The sequence below is a fragment of the Fusarium coffeatum genome (genome assembly GCF_003316985.1).
Source record: "Fusarium coffeatum strain FIESC_28 chromosome Unknown BRIP53273_contig_63, whole genome shotgun sequence".
Taxonomy (NCBI): Eukaryota; Fungi; Ascomycota; class Sordariomycetes; order Hypocreales; family Nectriaceae; genus Fusarium; species Fusarium coffeatum.
Window position 1 is genome coordinate 208,096 of NW_022157859.1, and position 15,145 is coordinate 223,240.

Here is a 15,145-nt window from a genome sequence, read left to right on the forward strand (position 1 = left end):
CGACGTGTTTCGGGTACAACGATCAGCACCGTAGATCCTAGCATAGCCACTGGATTGGTCCATGCTGATTGTCCGTCTTGTGCTTGGACGTTGCCTTCTTTTGCTTGTCTCGTGATGGGCAAAGCACTATATCCTTGTCAAGGCTGGGGTAGATGAAAAAAAGATGGGATGGTTGACTGCACGGTTTTCTTTCTTCTCCTTCTGTTCCTGTCGTCTGTGAGGCATCCTATTCATTACCCTAGATCCTGGTCATCATCCACTTGACTGGTTCGGGTTGGCAGTTCTTGGGCTATGATGTGCTCTATTACTGGTTTGCTTCACAAGGCATGAATATTGACTGTACTGTGCCGTTCAGCTTATTGAGAGACTAGAGTCGAGACCATCATGATTAGTTGATGTAACATCACGGAGCATTCTAAACATTGAGATACTCGGATACTTTAACAACCTCGCATGGGTAGAGTCAAAGCACTCTGTCATGGAATCGTCGGTTACACTCACGATCAACATCAAACACAAAGTTCCAGTGGAGTGAAACCTCCCGTCCTCCCTCTTCTGTAACGCCTTTCCCACGTGGTCCACCCGTTCCCGTACTGTAGATCCTCGAATGTGCCTTTCTTTTTGAGGTTTCTGCACGCAACCTTAAACAGAGCACCGACAAAGGGAGTTTGTATGTTGGTTCTGTCGACCTCAACCCGAGCTGAATAGTTGATTGCTTGCTTGCTGACATGCAGACAAGCATACAGAACCGTATAGTGGTCCAGTCCTTATCGTAGTCGCAAGGTGTTGCCCTTCTTGGTACGCGCCCTCCACGTGGATGTTATGCAGGTCCCCTATCTCCAGCATAATCATATCCGTCATCAATCAATCAACCAACCCAGGAGTTTCACCTCCATCTCCAACTCCATCTCCAACCCAATTTAGGCACTTTACGTAGAAAACCCCTGTCAGGGATGTCCACTTGGTTCATTCACCTACTGCGCCCGAGGTTCTCGAACGCAAGCCACGATATCCAGTAAACATACATGGCCGTTTGAGCCGTTGCTAAAAAAGCAATCAAGAGGCGTTTCTTAAATCTCCTTCCTATAAACTATAATGCCTCGGCATCCATAGCATAGCATAGCATAGCATAGCATCCTCCTGTCGGATCAGCCTCCCGTAAGCCCTTATCTTAACCTCTTACCGTATCGCGGGGATCCTTGCCCTTCCGAAAGGGCTCAGGCCTCTTCTTGCGCGGCACCGATATTCTTCGCGTCCGTGGAAATGATTTTGGTCCGCGCTCTTTTGGCTGCCGCTTTTACTACTTTCTTTTCGTCTCTAGGCAAACTATAGGCACTGATCACTTGGTGCCGTCTTCTTTTAGCCTTACCAGATCGTACGATACTCGAGGACGGTGTTTCAATCGTGAACCGAGCGTTGCTTTCGAGGTGATGCGAACTTTGTAAATATTACTGATCACTGACTGAATCGAGTACGATCAAGTGCAAATCACTATATCACAGACACAAACGTAGATCCCTGGTCTTCAGGACATGGCTTTAAAGTTTGACCCCTATCCGTCGTGCTCATTTACACTATCATCCTCAAGCGAGAACGCAGATGCAATGGTCTCAGTCGTAATCTCAAACATTCTTGTACAGCCGAGTTACCCTGTACTACTCTGCCATCGTCAAGCTGCACTGACAGTTAACGGTGGTAGATCTTCTCCCTCAAACGAGATCATCCGTAAACTTTGTCGTAAACACCTGACTATTTTGGAATACAATCGCGCTCGGCAGTTGAGGTTCTCACGATAGCTTCAACACCAACGGAACCATGTATCAGACGTTGTCACCTAACTACTGAGCTAACCGGCAAACCGGGACAACCTCCGTGATGGAATCTTCCAGCCATGAGAGTATGTCATTATCAGTAAACTTTAAAATGTCCTCTGTGTCCTTCTCCCGATGTAGCATGATCGTTGTTTCAGGGTTATTTTGGGTTGGAGGCGTAATATCTTAATCTTGGATCGTTGAGACCCTAAAGAAGCTCGGTAGTCTCGGTGCCTTCCGGGTCTCCGAGGCCTGCCGGTAGATCAGGGTGGGAGGGGAGCTCTGGCATCAAGTTGCTAGTGACTGGGTCCTTCAGATGCCCAACGTTTGATCCATGTCCAGCATCAATGCCTTGCATCGTCAAGAACATGCGGAGTGGTAATGAAGCCGACGAACATGAGTGGAGAATTGGCTAAACAGGAAGCACAATTTAACGTAGCTCAAACGTATACTCAAACGGGGCGAAGGCATAGTTGAGGGTAACCATAGTTGAGGGTAAAGTTGCTTGTGTATTCAAGCTAGGGGTATCAAATCGAAGACACTCAAACGTGTCGTGCTAACAGACTAACAGACCAAACTCCCACTATCCGTACCCAAGGCACTCAAAACCAAATCCCGGCTTTTGATAACTAGATGTCCCTGAGAGCTCTACAAATACTCCCCATCCATGAACGACCCGATGTAAAGAACCAATCGCTAAGTGGTGAGTATACCACGTCTTCTGTCCAACGACAGATATATACAAACAAAAGAAAATATTAAGGAGTGTTTCCAATTAATAACCAAAATGCCAAAAAGACTCAGGAATATGCTGTATCGAAACCAAACGTCATATGTTGGTTCATATGGTCTGTAGGTGTAAGGCATGAAGCATCCGCCGCGGAGGTAGTCATGCCCTGAGGTTCGTAAGGGCCCGAGAAGTTGGGCTGTTGCATGAATGAAGGGTCCATCATTTCGGTGTCGGCCATATCAATGTCCCGTTCTGGTACACCGTTGGTCATGGACTGAAGGCTTCGCAAATCCTCAGCAATGATACCCCCATTGGCTTGCTGCATCATGGCAAACTGCTGCTGTTGGTGCTGCTGTCGCGGATCATACATTGGTACTACCCCCATATTGGGGTACTGGAAATGGTGTGGCATCGGGCTCGGGGCTGATGAAGTTGCGGGCATGGCCTGCCGCGGGGGGCGAGCAGAGCGACCAGAACGAACGGGGCCGGCCCTTGCTGGGTATGCCCGGCGCTGTGTAGCCATGTATGCCGCCAGATTGGGATTGTGGTTTGTGTTTCCCCGGGAAATGCGGAACTGGTACTGATCCGCGCTTGGGGTCGGGCCCGAGGGCGGCAGGGGAGGTGCCCGAGACTTGTGTCCCATGATGACTTGACGACATTGGTCCTTGACAGGGTTGACAAAGTCCTCGCGATATTTTGTGATAGACGATGGTTCTGAGCCAAGAGCAATGGCATACTGAACAAGAAGCTGCAAATCCCCCAGATGCCTTGTTTCGAGGCGCTTGCGGAGAATGCCGCTGGACTGAGGATGCCACTGTAATTGACTTCGGTCATCCTCACCCCAAGATGAACCTTGCCAGGCACGAACGAGACCATTCTGTCGAAGCAAGTTTCGCATTCTTCCCGAATAGGTCCATTCTCCGCTGTTGGAACCCTCATCGAAGTGTTTCACAACATGAGCCACGAACTCCTTGAACACAGTGTCGGCCTCGTCGTCGCTAGGCGCTTCAAATACTTGGGTACAGTTCTCAAAGCCACAAGCAAAAACAGTCTGAGGACAAAGGTTGATCTTGGCTTCATCGAGAGACATACGGGAGCCACCGTGGGCTTGCTTGAGATGAGTTTTGTATGCCGTCTGCCAGTCAAAAACCATGTCGCAACCCTTTTGCCGACAAAACCATTGAGCGTTGGTGTTGTGAAAATCCTCAATATGCCTCTTCAAGTCGTTTTTACGTGTGCATGTCTTCTGGATATCCTCCTCTCGACAAAAACCGCACGTGAAAGAACCCTTCTGTTTAGGCGCAGGCGTTGTTGACTCATTCGAAGCCGGTGAAGTTTCCTCCTCGTGGGTAATGGAAGGGCGAGGTGCTTTGCGACCAAGCAACTTCGCAGTACGGGCCGATACATTAGAGATGATACTCCCTCGGAGGGATGAGTTGTCGGACGAGTAAGTTCGTATGCTTGCCGCATCGAAAACGCTAGGGGTTTCTTCCGACTTGACTGATGAATAAGTACTGGAGGAGATGACCGACGCAGCATCGTTGACTGATAGATATAACCGTTAGTAACGACCAACCTGCCAGAGTCAATTATTACTCACTGTTAATGGCAGGTGAAGTAGCCTCCTCATCCATTAATTGAGCAATACCATCGCGACCATAGCGTCGCATCAAATGGCGCAGCAACTGCCGATCAAGTGAATCATCTTGTTGCGACATGTGGGAATGTTGCGATACACTGTCCGCGTCGGACCACGAGTCCGGAGACATGGTTGTGGTGATGATGGAAGAATTAAGTTATTTGGGGCTGAAGAGAAGACCTGGACCCGATTGTATGGGTAGTGGAGTACAGCGAACAACACCCCCAAAAATCAGCACGGTCAGCCCTGGAAGTGGAGGATTAGAACTCGGCTGGGCTGCAAGCTGAGATGGTCAGGGCTTTCTTGTAGAACCCCAAAACTACAGAGTTTGGAGACTAGCCGGAGCGAGAAAGTGGGAGACGAGAAGATACCGGAGTAAACGGGTATATAGAGACAAGTCAGGCCAAGACCAAGGCCAAACAGTGAATAAGGCGACCAAAAAGAATGACAGATCGTTGGACCTGAATCGCGAATGAAAAGCTGGGGAGCAGGGGTCAACTGATAGCGGGTAAGATAGCGGTATGCGATACAGTTGCTCTGGGGTAAGAGAAAAGATATGAGTGGGGAGAGCCAAGACTGATACAAAGAGGAGGAGAGATATATAAATATTTAATGACCAAATTATAGGGAAATATTCTGTGGACTGGTTCTCACAGAATGAAGCTGACGATGATTGAGAAATAATAAATAAAGAGTTGAGATGAGCAAGAACCCGCTTCCAACGTCGATCGTAGGAGGGGAATCAAGACATTTGAATGGAGGAAAAGTCAAGGACATGGACACTGCCTGGCTCTAAACCCGACTTGGTCTCTTTACGACGGCCCAATGAGATCCATCAGACTATACCTTGACAAGACATTACTTCCATGCGAATGGAATTACTTTCGGTACCTGGAGATCATCACAACCACAACGACAAAAGAAACCTTGAGATGCTTAATTACAGAAACCCTGATCCATACAACTGAGGTCGGCACTTGAACCGAGGAGAAGCAAAAGCACGGTCTAAACATGAACCAATATATCGGCACTGAGCATCAAACCGACAGAGTCTCTTGTGGAGTGCACTACCGCTCCAATGTGGGCTGTGCCTGTGCGTCGTCACTTTGATCAGAACCTAATGCGCGATACCTTCAAGGATCTTGTATACGGCATTGCGTTTTCCTTGACAATTACTGTGACAGCCAACATTAGTCACAGTACTCTGTATCAAGTTCGAGACTCAACATCATGCGGTATGAGCCGACTACATGCAACTAGTATGGATGAGACTCTCACTACCAACTCCCGAATACACACTAATATCCAACCTGCAGCCCCGTTTTCATCTAATCAAGACAGGCATCCCATAACAAACTCAACTCAAAGTCTCAACTCTACAGTCGGGCCTCAGCACAGCCCAGGATGGATCGTGCTCAGGCTTCATTCACAACGGTCATGGAACTAAACAACGGTCTTGAATGGGTAGTTTTACGTCGCAAGTTGATGTCCATGCACCCGTTATGGAGACGGGGAAAAGTGTGGAACTCATCCGGGGCCGCGCGACGCGGATCCGGATGGTTATGTCACTGTAACAGTAGCGAGTCGAGCCTGTTTCTTTTCGCACTTGCTCTTAGGTGAAAGTATCTCGTGATACTATGATCGTCGCGGGGGAACATGGGAACACTTGACTCTTGCAGCAGCCCCAGTTTTGGGCATCTTTGGGGGACACTTGGGCCAAGACTGCATCTGGCTGCAAGTGGACTGGTAGACTGGCACTTTGGTAAAACAATTGATCCTCTGGATAATAATACTTTGGATTCAATGCCAGACAAGACCCTATAATCTTATCTCAGCCCTCAACTTATAGTGCTGTTCACTTAAGAAATCGCTGACCATCAAATGTCTTGATCCCAGTAATGCTCATGCAGCCAATAACAGCCACTGTATTCAGCCAGTAAGCATCACGTCTACCCATTAATCACGACAATTCAGATAAGATTGGTCTTCCTGCAAAGTTATCAAATAACGCCACAAACACCGTATTTTTTCTTTCTAGATGGTTGGTGACATTCAACCCCCTGCATTACTTCCATACAAGAGGCTTGAAACTTGGCTTTTTGCCAAAAATGAAAGTGACATGTAGGCCTTGACTCGACACCAAGAACCATTCCAGACAAACGGTAATTAATTTTCCCACACATGAGGGAGATCCCCAGGGACCAGGTTCTCATTCATTGTTTCCTACGGTTGAATTCCTCCCACATCCCAGGTTTCCTCTTTTCCCCCAAAGCTCAGAGCCCTGGTTCGTCCTGTATTGTACGTGCCATCATGAGGCTAGGCTGAATATGCATGACTTGAAGCATTGACACATCCCAAGATAGCATGTCTGGGCTTTTGATCTGCTTCGGTCTGCTTCCGTTAGTCTTCACAACGCATCAACCGGTCTGTCTTAATTGTGCGCAGAAACTAAATTTGTTTCCAAAAACAACTCGGGTAAATGGATCAGACGATGCAATACCACGATGGTATCAATGTTGGCTTCGTAAACTCGAAGCACGACCCTGTCGATCTGATTTTCCCCGGGGACCTGTCCTGTAACAATAGTGACCGCTTACTGAATATTTGCTAAAACTCTAAGGCTAAACCTCCACGCCACAGCCATTCCAACATTCTTCAACCTCCCCCCAAAATAACCCCCTGACAAGATCCTGGCTTGTCCTCATCCGTCCGTAAACGTAAACTCCGTCGTACTCCTTGTCCGCGCAACTTTAACATTCCAGGAACTCTTGCGCTTCACTCATACCCTGAAGGTTCATTGTCATCTCGGCACTTGAGTGTGATCCCGAACGGCATTTCACAGCCTGACATCGCTTGAGTCCCTTGTCTGTTGAGACAAGGGTAAGCTGAGCCTCACATTTTGCGACACACGAGTCCCGACAGTCCCGCTTAGTCGGATAACTGTTCTCCTTTTGGGTAATAAGGTTGAGCAGAAATCCAAGGCCGGAGTCTCGCGTCACATCGTCGATATCTCCTTGCAAGGACTGACCCAAGCTATCGGGCTCTGTGTGGGATAGACCGATAAATGCACTCAAACGCACTGCGTATTTGTAATTTTCTCCTGAAACCTGGACCATGCTCATGCTCATGATCGACTCAAAGACCCATTACTTTTTAACTTTAACGCTTAAGATCTTGTTGATGCACTAATCCACCATTGATTGACATGATGCTCATACACGTGTGTCTAGATGATCATTCCTCAAGGCTTCACACCGTCCTGGACGTAGTAGATGGCACTTCCCGTAGCCGGTCGGCTCACCACTACGGCTCCCTTCTTTTGCTCTTCCGTCAAGTCCCTCTTGGCAAAATACTCCTTCTCCAGGGCCTCTGTCACTGCCGCGACTTTATCCGCCGGCACCATGTGCACACTGCAACCTCCCCATCCCGCACCAGTCACACGCGCTCCGGATGCTCCTGCTTGAAGAGAGATGGCGCAAATCTCATCCAGTTCAGGGGAGCTACACTCGTAAAGGTCGCGACAGGATGCTTGCGTCTCGTTCAGTAGCGAACCGAGTTCTGCGTTGAACTTGCTGGTATCCGAAGCTCCGGTGTGAACAGGGTTCTCTAGAAGCTTCATGAAACGAATTACGCGGTGTGCCTCTCTAAAGACATGCAGAGCACGCTGGCGGAGCTTGAAACGCTCAGCACGCACAGGAAGCTTGGACATGAATCGCTTCTCCAGATCCTCCACCGTAATGTTGAGCACCTTGGCAACCTCCTCTCGTGTGTATCCCTCTTCTTGTGTAAGCGTCTTCTCGGTAATCTCGATCAGCTTTTCCAATTCCTCCTCCTTGGTAAGGGTCTTGGCGGCGGAGTAATCTGAGCCGTTCTGGTGGTAAAAGAAAGTATCGTGGAAACCTCCGAGACTGACACCCAGGGGGCCTGCATCCTCCGGAAGCTCGGTTCCGGGTGGGTTGAGGACAGCGTTAAGGTAGGATGCTGCAATGCTACATTCGACTACGCGCAGGTTGTAGTGGATGGGGCCAGTGACCTGCTTGTTTGATGTAACAAAAGATTGCACAATAACGAAGGTGATCTCGGGTCTGGTGGGAGGGAAATGAACTGGTTGGGCTTTGAGGCTTGGGTTGAATGAGACGAAGGTAGCTGCGCCCTTCTCGGAGAAAACTGAGGCTGCTTGGTCCATGCTGTGAGATGGGTTAGCAACATCCTGGACATACACGAAGCTGGGACAACATACCCTCCTGAGTTGACTCCTACTGCACGTTCATTCACGATGGCAAGCTCAGTAAGCTCAGTCTTGTCCACTGTCTTCTCACCATTGGCCAACATGATAGCTAGTGAGCTTGTGCTGACCACAGCAGCACTGGAGCTCAATCCTCCCCCAACAGGAACAGTGCCATCCATAAGCAGATTCATGCTACATGGCTTAAAATCCTTGCCATACTTCTTCCTCAGCAGGTCCATCACACCTCTCAGACCACTCTTGAAGTAGTTGGTCCATTCCAACTTGGTCGCATCGATCGAAACGTCGCCGTCGAAAGGAACCTCGAAGTCTGCGGCCTCAAACTTGTCGTCCTCCACATTTGCGATGCGGATACGGAACGACTTGGCATCGTCGGCAGCGGGTGTAGCAGAGACAGCGAGAAGAGTGTCGGCGGTAATGGCCATAGGCAGCACTGAGTACAGAGAGTAGTCAATGTGCTCTCCAATGATGTTTACTCGTCCAGGAGAGCGAGCAACGAATGAAGCAGCATGTCCGTAGGTGGATTCGAACTTGTTGAGAAGGTTGTTCCATCGTGGTCCTTGCTCAGAGAGCGCATCAGGAGGATAGATGTCGCTCAAGGCGTTCGCAACAGGGACAGAGCTGGACATGTTGGCGATTGGTTCTGTATATGAAAGACGGTCTTGCGATTGACTTTTATTGCTTTTGAAGTGAAAAAAGCACGCGCTTTTGTATTTGTCGCAAACTATCGCGTGAGGAAGTTGTCGTTACAGTGGAGGTTTGTATGCCCCGCTATTGCCCCTCGGGGGATCGTCAACCGGTATAGCTTCAAAGAGATGACGTAGGTATCCTATGAAGCTGGTTCAATGAGTATTCTAGTGCGTAGACAATATGGGCGCTTTCAAGTTTATATATCTATGTTCTGGCTCTTGGATTCTGTATCGAAACTTCCAAGAAATGAAAAATTCGTGTCAAGTTTTGCTAAATAGTATCAGCTTTGAGTCTTCAACCCCTCATATTGAACCCCGAATATATCCCCACCTATCGGCGCACAGCATTTCAAGTTCCCCAGAACTTGTAGTGCAGGTTTATCGCGCGGACGCCTGCTCGGCGCTTTCTAGCGAGCGCCATGGCTGTCAATTGCAAAATAGAGGAGTGGTTCGGTTGTGGGGTTTGGCTTGGCTATTTGCGCAGAGATAGGTGCGGTTGTGAAGTCCTTGAAACGACTTGTTAGTAAGAGGGATAAGTTGCATGACCTTGCATCGTACTATCAGGTCATTGGAACTCATGACACGAAGAATCTGCAAGGCACAAGATAAATTCGAATATAGACCTCAAATAAACTCGGATCGCATCGCATTGATCTCGCGGCTACCGGAGCCGTATCTTCGCAATGATCAAACGAACAGGTTTAGGGTATGAATGGAATAGAACAAGTGACTCGAATACTGGTTACGGGCTATTGTTCATGAACAATTCGCAGCCTCTTCATAGGCGGGCGGCCTTAGGCAGGCAGCTGTCCGTCACTGCCTAGACAATACAGCGATTGTTCCAGCGGTAACCAGTGTCTCGAGCTTTGTTTGTTTACCTACTTTTCTGAATCACTCACACCTCTTCATCAAAGACTTTTTTCGAACGACTCATCGCTTCACTCTACAACTGAACACAGTCGGGGTCAACGCAACAATGAGCTTCCCAACCCAGCAACTAGAGCCTTATACGCTGTACATGACAATTTCCGTTCCCGAAGAGCCAGCTGAAAACTTGGCCCATCGTTACGACTATGACATGTCAACTATCATCGAAGTTTTCAAGGAGAAGAGGTCCGAAAGTTCCAAGGAATTTGTTCTCGGTGCCACTGACTTTGACTGGGGAGTCTATTGGCATCGAGAGCTCGGTGATGGAACATGGTACATCTATCGCTACACTGAACGAGGCATGTATCAAGGACCGCCTGGGTTATGGAAACCTCGAACCTATCATCGATACGATGTGAAGCAATCTCCACGCCTGAATCACCATGTCGTCGGTCTTGTGCGAGTTATGCGCGTCCCTGAAGAGACCGGCAAGGGAGTCACTGCTTTTATCGACTGGCTGGCACCTCTCGTTAGCCTCAACGCAGAATAGGATGACTGGTGGACAACGACTATCTGCCTGCAGACTCGAATGTATGTGGCCCATCGACTGAACAAGGTCGATGAAGGGGTGGAGAACTTTGATGCCAACATGTTGATACTTCATGTGTTGCACTTTGCCTATCGCGAGGTCTAGTATACCTTCGCTGGACAACTCCCACGACCTATCTGGGTACCGGATTATGGAGTGGTCAAGGGTGATCAATCACCGACAGAAGCTTCATGAGCTATGGAGATAACCACCTTTTGTGCGTCTCATCAGAGTAAGCCAAAGCCTCAATTCTCGTTGCGTGGCCAGAAAGCTAACAAATAATCAGCCTCTTCAGAACACGCAAGGATGGACCAATTTTTGGACGAAATCATGAGACACTGAGTAGCCGAGGCGGTCTAGTGGGTATCAGAGAAGAGTCCTTCAAGGCCTGGGGCAACAGAGACATAGCATGAAGCCTACTCTAAGCTGTAATGAGAGATCAATCTATTTCGTCACCCACGCCTCGGTCAGGTTTTCTGATGCCATGATGGCGGTTTACATCCGTGATCTAGATTCATTTCTCGGCGCTCAGCCTCGAAAGCGGATTCAGGGACGAAAAACAGCAGCACAATAGACTGTCAATTATGCATTGCCCTACTCGTGACAGGCCTTGATGAAGATATGAAAACAATAAATAAATTACTCCAATCCCCTCATATTATCAGAGTTCGTTTTTGGCAGTGCCAGTCACGAAAACTCAAAAGGTATGCGCGTTGACACGTGATTAGTATCCCCGAGCCAACGCCAGTCAGTGGCCTCTATTTCTACAAAGGAATTCCACGTCTACCGTAACTTTTGGAAATCGAGAAACAGCGCAAAAAGAGACAATTGCAATTTTGGACACATTCTATACAGAATTACAAAATGGGTCACCATAACCTTCGCTTTGACGGCGATCCTCACTCCCTGAGTGGAGTCTGGAGTCCCCCAACCAGCAGAGCCAAGTGAGACGTCACCTCACCAGTATATGACTACTGTGCTAACTTTGCGATGTAGTTTCTGTGAAGAAGATTATGCTATCACCTTCTATCTTGCAGAGTTCATCAATGCCTTGACAAACGTTACATACGGTAAGTCATGTGCAACCCGACCCGGTATCTTGGTTCTTGGAACGCTGACCCGTCCGGCTGGTAGTATACTTGGCCCTACGATCCATGTATCGCCCGCGTAGCGGTAGCCGTGGATTATTTGCTCCGAAATGGGACTTCATGTCTATTTCCCTCATGGTTCTCGGATTTGGCTCTTTTCTGTTCCACGCGACTCTTCGCCAGACGCTCGAATTTGTTGACGAGCTGTCTATGATGTTGCTGTCTTGGTCGATGCTCCGATCCCTCCTGATCCTGCGACAGTCGCCCACCAACATCCGCTACATCTCGATCGTTTTGGCTATCTTCTTCATTTCATTCTCCGTCTTCTACGTCATGTTCTCAAAGATCATTTACCAGGTCATTGCCTTTTGGGTCTCGCTTATCCTTATTGGTGTACGGGTTAGATACCTGTTCAACTGGGCCAAGCCTGGCTTTTCCGAGGAGAATGTTCGCAACTGGTCTGTACGCGTATGGACCGCCACCTTCACCTGTCTTTTTGGATACCTCATCTGGAATATTGACCTCGAGTTTTGTCACGAGTTGAGAAGCCTTCGGGAGAGAATTGGGTTGCCTTGGGCTTTCCTTCTCGAGTTCCATGGATGGTGGCATATTCTGACGGCTGTTGGAGCAAGCCAGTTCATGAATGTGGTGAGAGAGGTCCGAGAGGAAGTGGACAGAGAGAAGAAGGAGTAAGTGATTTTGGTGCAAGCCGTGTGGCATTGCACATCTTAATATGTCATGCTCGGCCGTGTCTCTTTGTCAAGTCTTTGTTCCGACTGTTTGGACTTGGTATTGTTTAGACAGGGCCTTTTAGCGTTTTTGTGCATTATAGAGTGTGAAACGGCGTCCGGGAGGCTCATATATGTAGCTTTTTATAGACATGATTGATGCAAGAGAGAAATACGATTGCGGCGAACAGCTCCTCAATCTTACTCATGGTCATGGCTGCTTAGTCGTACTCAATTGACCACTAACGGCATAAGGAACGATATGATTACTCGTTTTGCAAGAGTCCGAAATCGCCCCCCAACTTTCTACTTTGTGCAGCCTGAATACATCAAACTACGATATAGAAATAGCTTAAGGCAGCTTCGCCGGGCTGTCTAGATATCTAGGACTTGCCATTTCGGTATATCTGCTATGTCCCGGAAATCCTGGTAGATGACACGAAAGTTGCTTCTTTCTTACTCATGTCTCCTCCAAAACCTGATGACTGGTATTGCTGACCAGCAAGTGAGCGCTTATGACCATGGTACGAGCAGTCGTCACCAATATTGCCCTGGGTGGTGGCTCCAGATTGAGCAGATATCATCTTCTGAAGTTCTATTCTGTCTTATTTCCAAGCCCCGAGGTTACCAGGATCATTACTTGGTGAGCATGAATGCGCAGGATTAATGATATAATTCTCTTGGATTGTGTAACTGAGGCGAACATCAAACAACTCGACGTCACATCTGATTCTGAGACGGGTTACCCCTCCATACCCCGCCGACCTCCACTGATTCAGTTCCAGGGACCTGACTGTACTATGCCTCGGATTGGTATGAATACGCAGTGAGATTTAGTTAAAAGAAAACAGCAATAACTATGTCTTGTAAATCGCAGAGATGGGTCGGATAATGAAGATAGTAGCCAGAACTAAGAACTTGAGTTAGACTAAGTATCCGTAGATCTCTTCACGATCCCCCAGACTGGATGGATCTCGGTAAATTCCATTCCATCAATCTCCATTCTCACAAAGCAAAGGTACTCAACTGCACCAATCATCAGCTACAATGAAAGCATGACTCCCCACGTCATTCGGCGCCTCTTTCGCCTCTGAGCAAAGAGCACCGAGCATCTCTCCTCGGTTGGGAAAGGCCGCCCGATAAGATTAGCCAAGCCTCAGGTGAATCGAGCCATTGAGGAGTACGAGTCCCTAGGGATAGGAAACTCTAGTCGGTGTGAATGTGAATCATAGGAGGAGAAAGCTGGTATTGTGACCCGCCTATCTGCCGGAAGCTAACATTTAGCAGGTGCGACTGTCAGTCAATCAATCTTGGCCCGTCGGGTCGGACTCTCTATTTTAAGAGAAAGCTCCCCTCTCTCGTCTGCCCGCTTCTTTCTTTCTCTCCTCCACATACACCTCTCAACTTCAACAAAACACATAAACAAACACCACTTTTTCCACCAAAAACAAACAAACAATCATCATGTCTGGCTGTGGATGCGCTTCTTCTGGCTCTTGCGGCTGCGGCTCTAGCTGCACCTGCGCCGGCTGCCCTGTAAGTTTATTCATTCCCTGCTTAGCTCTGGAGATGGCGTATGTCGCAATAGACCAAGGATTAACGGATACCAATCAAGCACAAATAAGCTATTTCTTCAACGACTTCGACGGGAACCCTGATGGATGAGAATGAGACATGGGGTAGAAGATGAATACCATTCAGGGCCTGGGAAGATGTGATCAGCAATGGATCCACTCGTTACTTCTTGACCGTACCACTATTCAGTGTAGGCGGAAATGAATAAAGATACAGATTGCAGTCTGATCATAATATTGTTCCTTTTCATTGTGCCGTGAATGTGTTTTGTATTAGTTATTGGCAACTGTCTGATACTAAACAGATGGCCTAGGGACAGGATGGCTATGGACCTCTGACCGTATCACCCGGCTTTAAGTTGAGTCACAACACGTTGTAGAATGCTTGAGCTTGCGTCAACCCAATGTCAACTTGCATGATTCAGTAAAGTTATAGCTATACGTGCATTATGACCGATGGTCCGAGTCTCGTAACCAAGATTCCTGACAGTGAGCTCCAATATTTACGTCTACCAGCGGCTTCCTGAATCGGACGGGAAGAAGGCTAGAACAGGACTCAAACTCAAGTTGTTTTCGCACTTCTTTTGCTCCAAATATTCCCATTCTTCGTCCATGTATACACTTTCCATCGGTTCTATATCTTCAGTAATCTGGACAAAACCCTCAGCTCCGTGTCGCTGCCCTCTATTGTATGCTATCAAGACAACTTCTCTTATCAGCCTTGTACCGTACAATACCACAGCCAGTATCGACACTATGAAGCCAGCTTGCGCAACATGGCAATACCCCCAGGTCTTGTCCCAGGCTACGGAGCAACCTCTCGTGAGGTACCACGGATGTGAACTCGGGTGTTTAGGATCGGTAAAATCGCCGGATGTTTGCCCAGCAAGGCTTGTAGCCCAGAGGCCGAGGAGAATCATGTCGTAAATCATGTTCGTGAAATGCGATAGGTAACGAAGGTAGGACATAGCGGTTCGGGAGGCAAAGACGACGAGGCCGAGTACTGCGACGGCAAGATTCGAGGTAGCTAATCTTGAGATTCTCTTAGCATCAACGTAACAGTCCCTCACAACCGTTCGCTTACTTTTGACTCCAAATAAGAGGGATCTCAGGGGGTTCGCGATGGTTGGCATAGAAGTAAATGCGCTGATTGGGATTTGAGTTGAAGCCTTCCACGCCCCCAT

The 15,145-nt window shown here is 48.3% G+C and overlaps 4 protein-coding genes across 4 annotated transcripts; 2 read left to right on the plus strand and 2 right to left on the minus strand.

Moving 5' to 3' along the window:
* Window positions 1-2,611: 2,611 nt before the first annotated feature.
* On the minus strand, window positions 2,612-4,310 carry FIESC28_02995 (uncharacterized protein; the record flags this gene model as incomplete). Its single annotated transcript, XM_031157144.1, has 2 exons — window positions 2,612-4,086; window positions 4,142-4,310. 2 exons carry the CDS (start codon window positions 4,308-4,310, stop codon window positions 2,612-2,614), a joined length of 1,644 nt encoding a protein of 547 aa, XP_031018853.1.
* A 3,111-nt stretch (window positions 4,311-7,421) lies between these two features.
* Window positions 7,422-9,055, minus strand: FIESC28_02996 (uncharacterized protein; the record flags this gene model as incomplete). Its single annotated transcript, XM_031157145.1, has 2 exons — window positions 7,422-8,367; window positions 8,421-9,055. The coding sequence occupies 2 exons, from the start codon at window positions 9,053-9,055 to the stop codon at window positions 7,422-7,424; spliced, it is 1,581 nt and encodes a 526-aa protein (XP_031018854.1).
* Window positions 9,056-10,091: 1,036 nt separating this feature from the next.
* FIESC28_02997 (uncharacterized protein) lies at window positions 10,092-10,532 on the plus strand (the record flags this gene model as incomplete). The annotated part of the gene is made up of 1 exon (XM_031157146.1): window positions 10,092-10,532. One exon carries the CDS (start codon window positions 10,092-10,094, stop codon window positions 10,530-10,532), a length of 441 nt encoding a protein of 146 aa, XP_031018855.1.
* Window positions 10,533-11,435: 903 nt separating this feature from the next.
* FIESC28_02998 (uncharacterized protein) lies at window positions 11,436-12,352 on the plus strand (the record flags this gene model as incomplete). Its single annotated transcript, XM_031157147.1, has 3 exons — window positions 11,436-11,515; window positions 11,568-11,641; window positions 11,706-12,352. The coding sequence occupies 3 exons, from the start codon at window positions 11,436-11,438 to the stop codon at window positions 12,350-12,352; spliced, it is 801 nt and encodes a 266-aa protein (XP_031018856.1).
* Window positions 12,353-15,145: the final 2,793 nt, after the last annotated feature.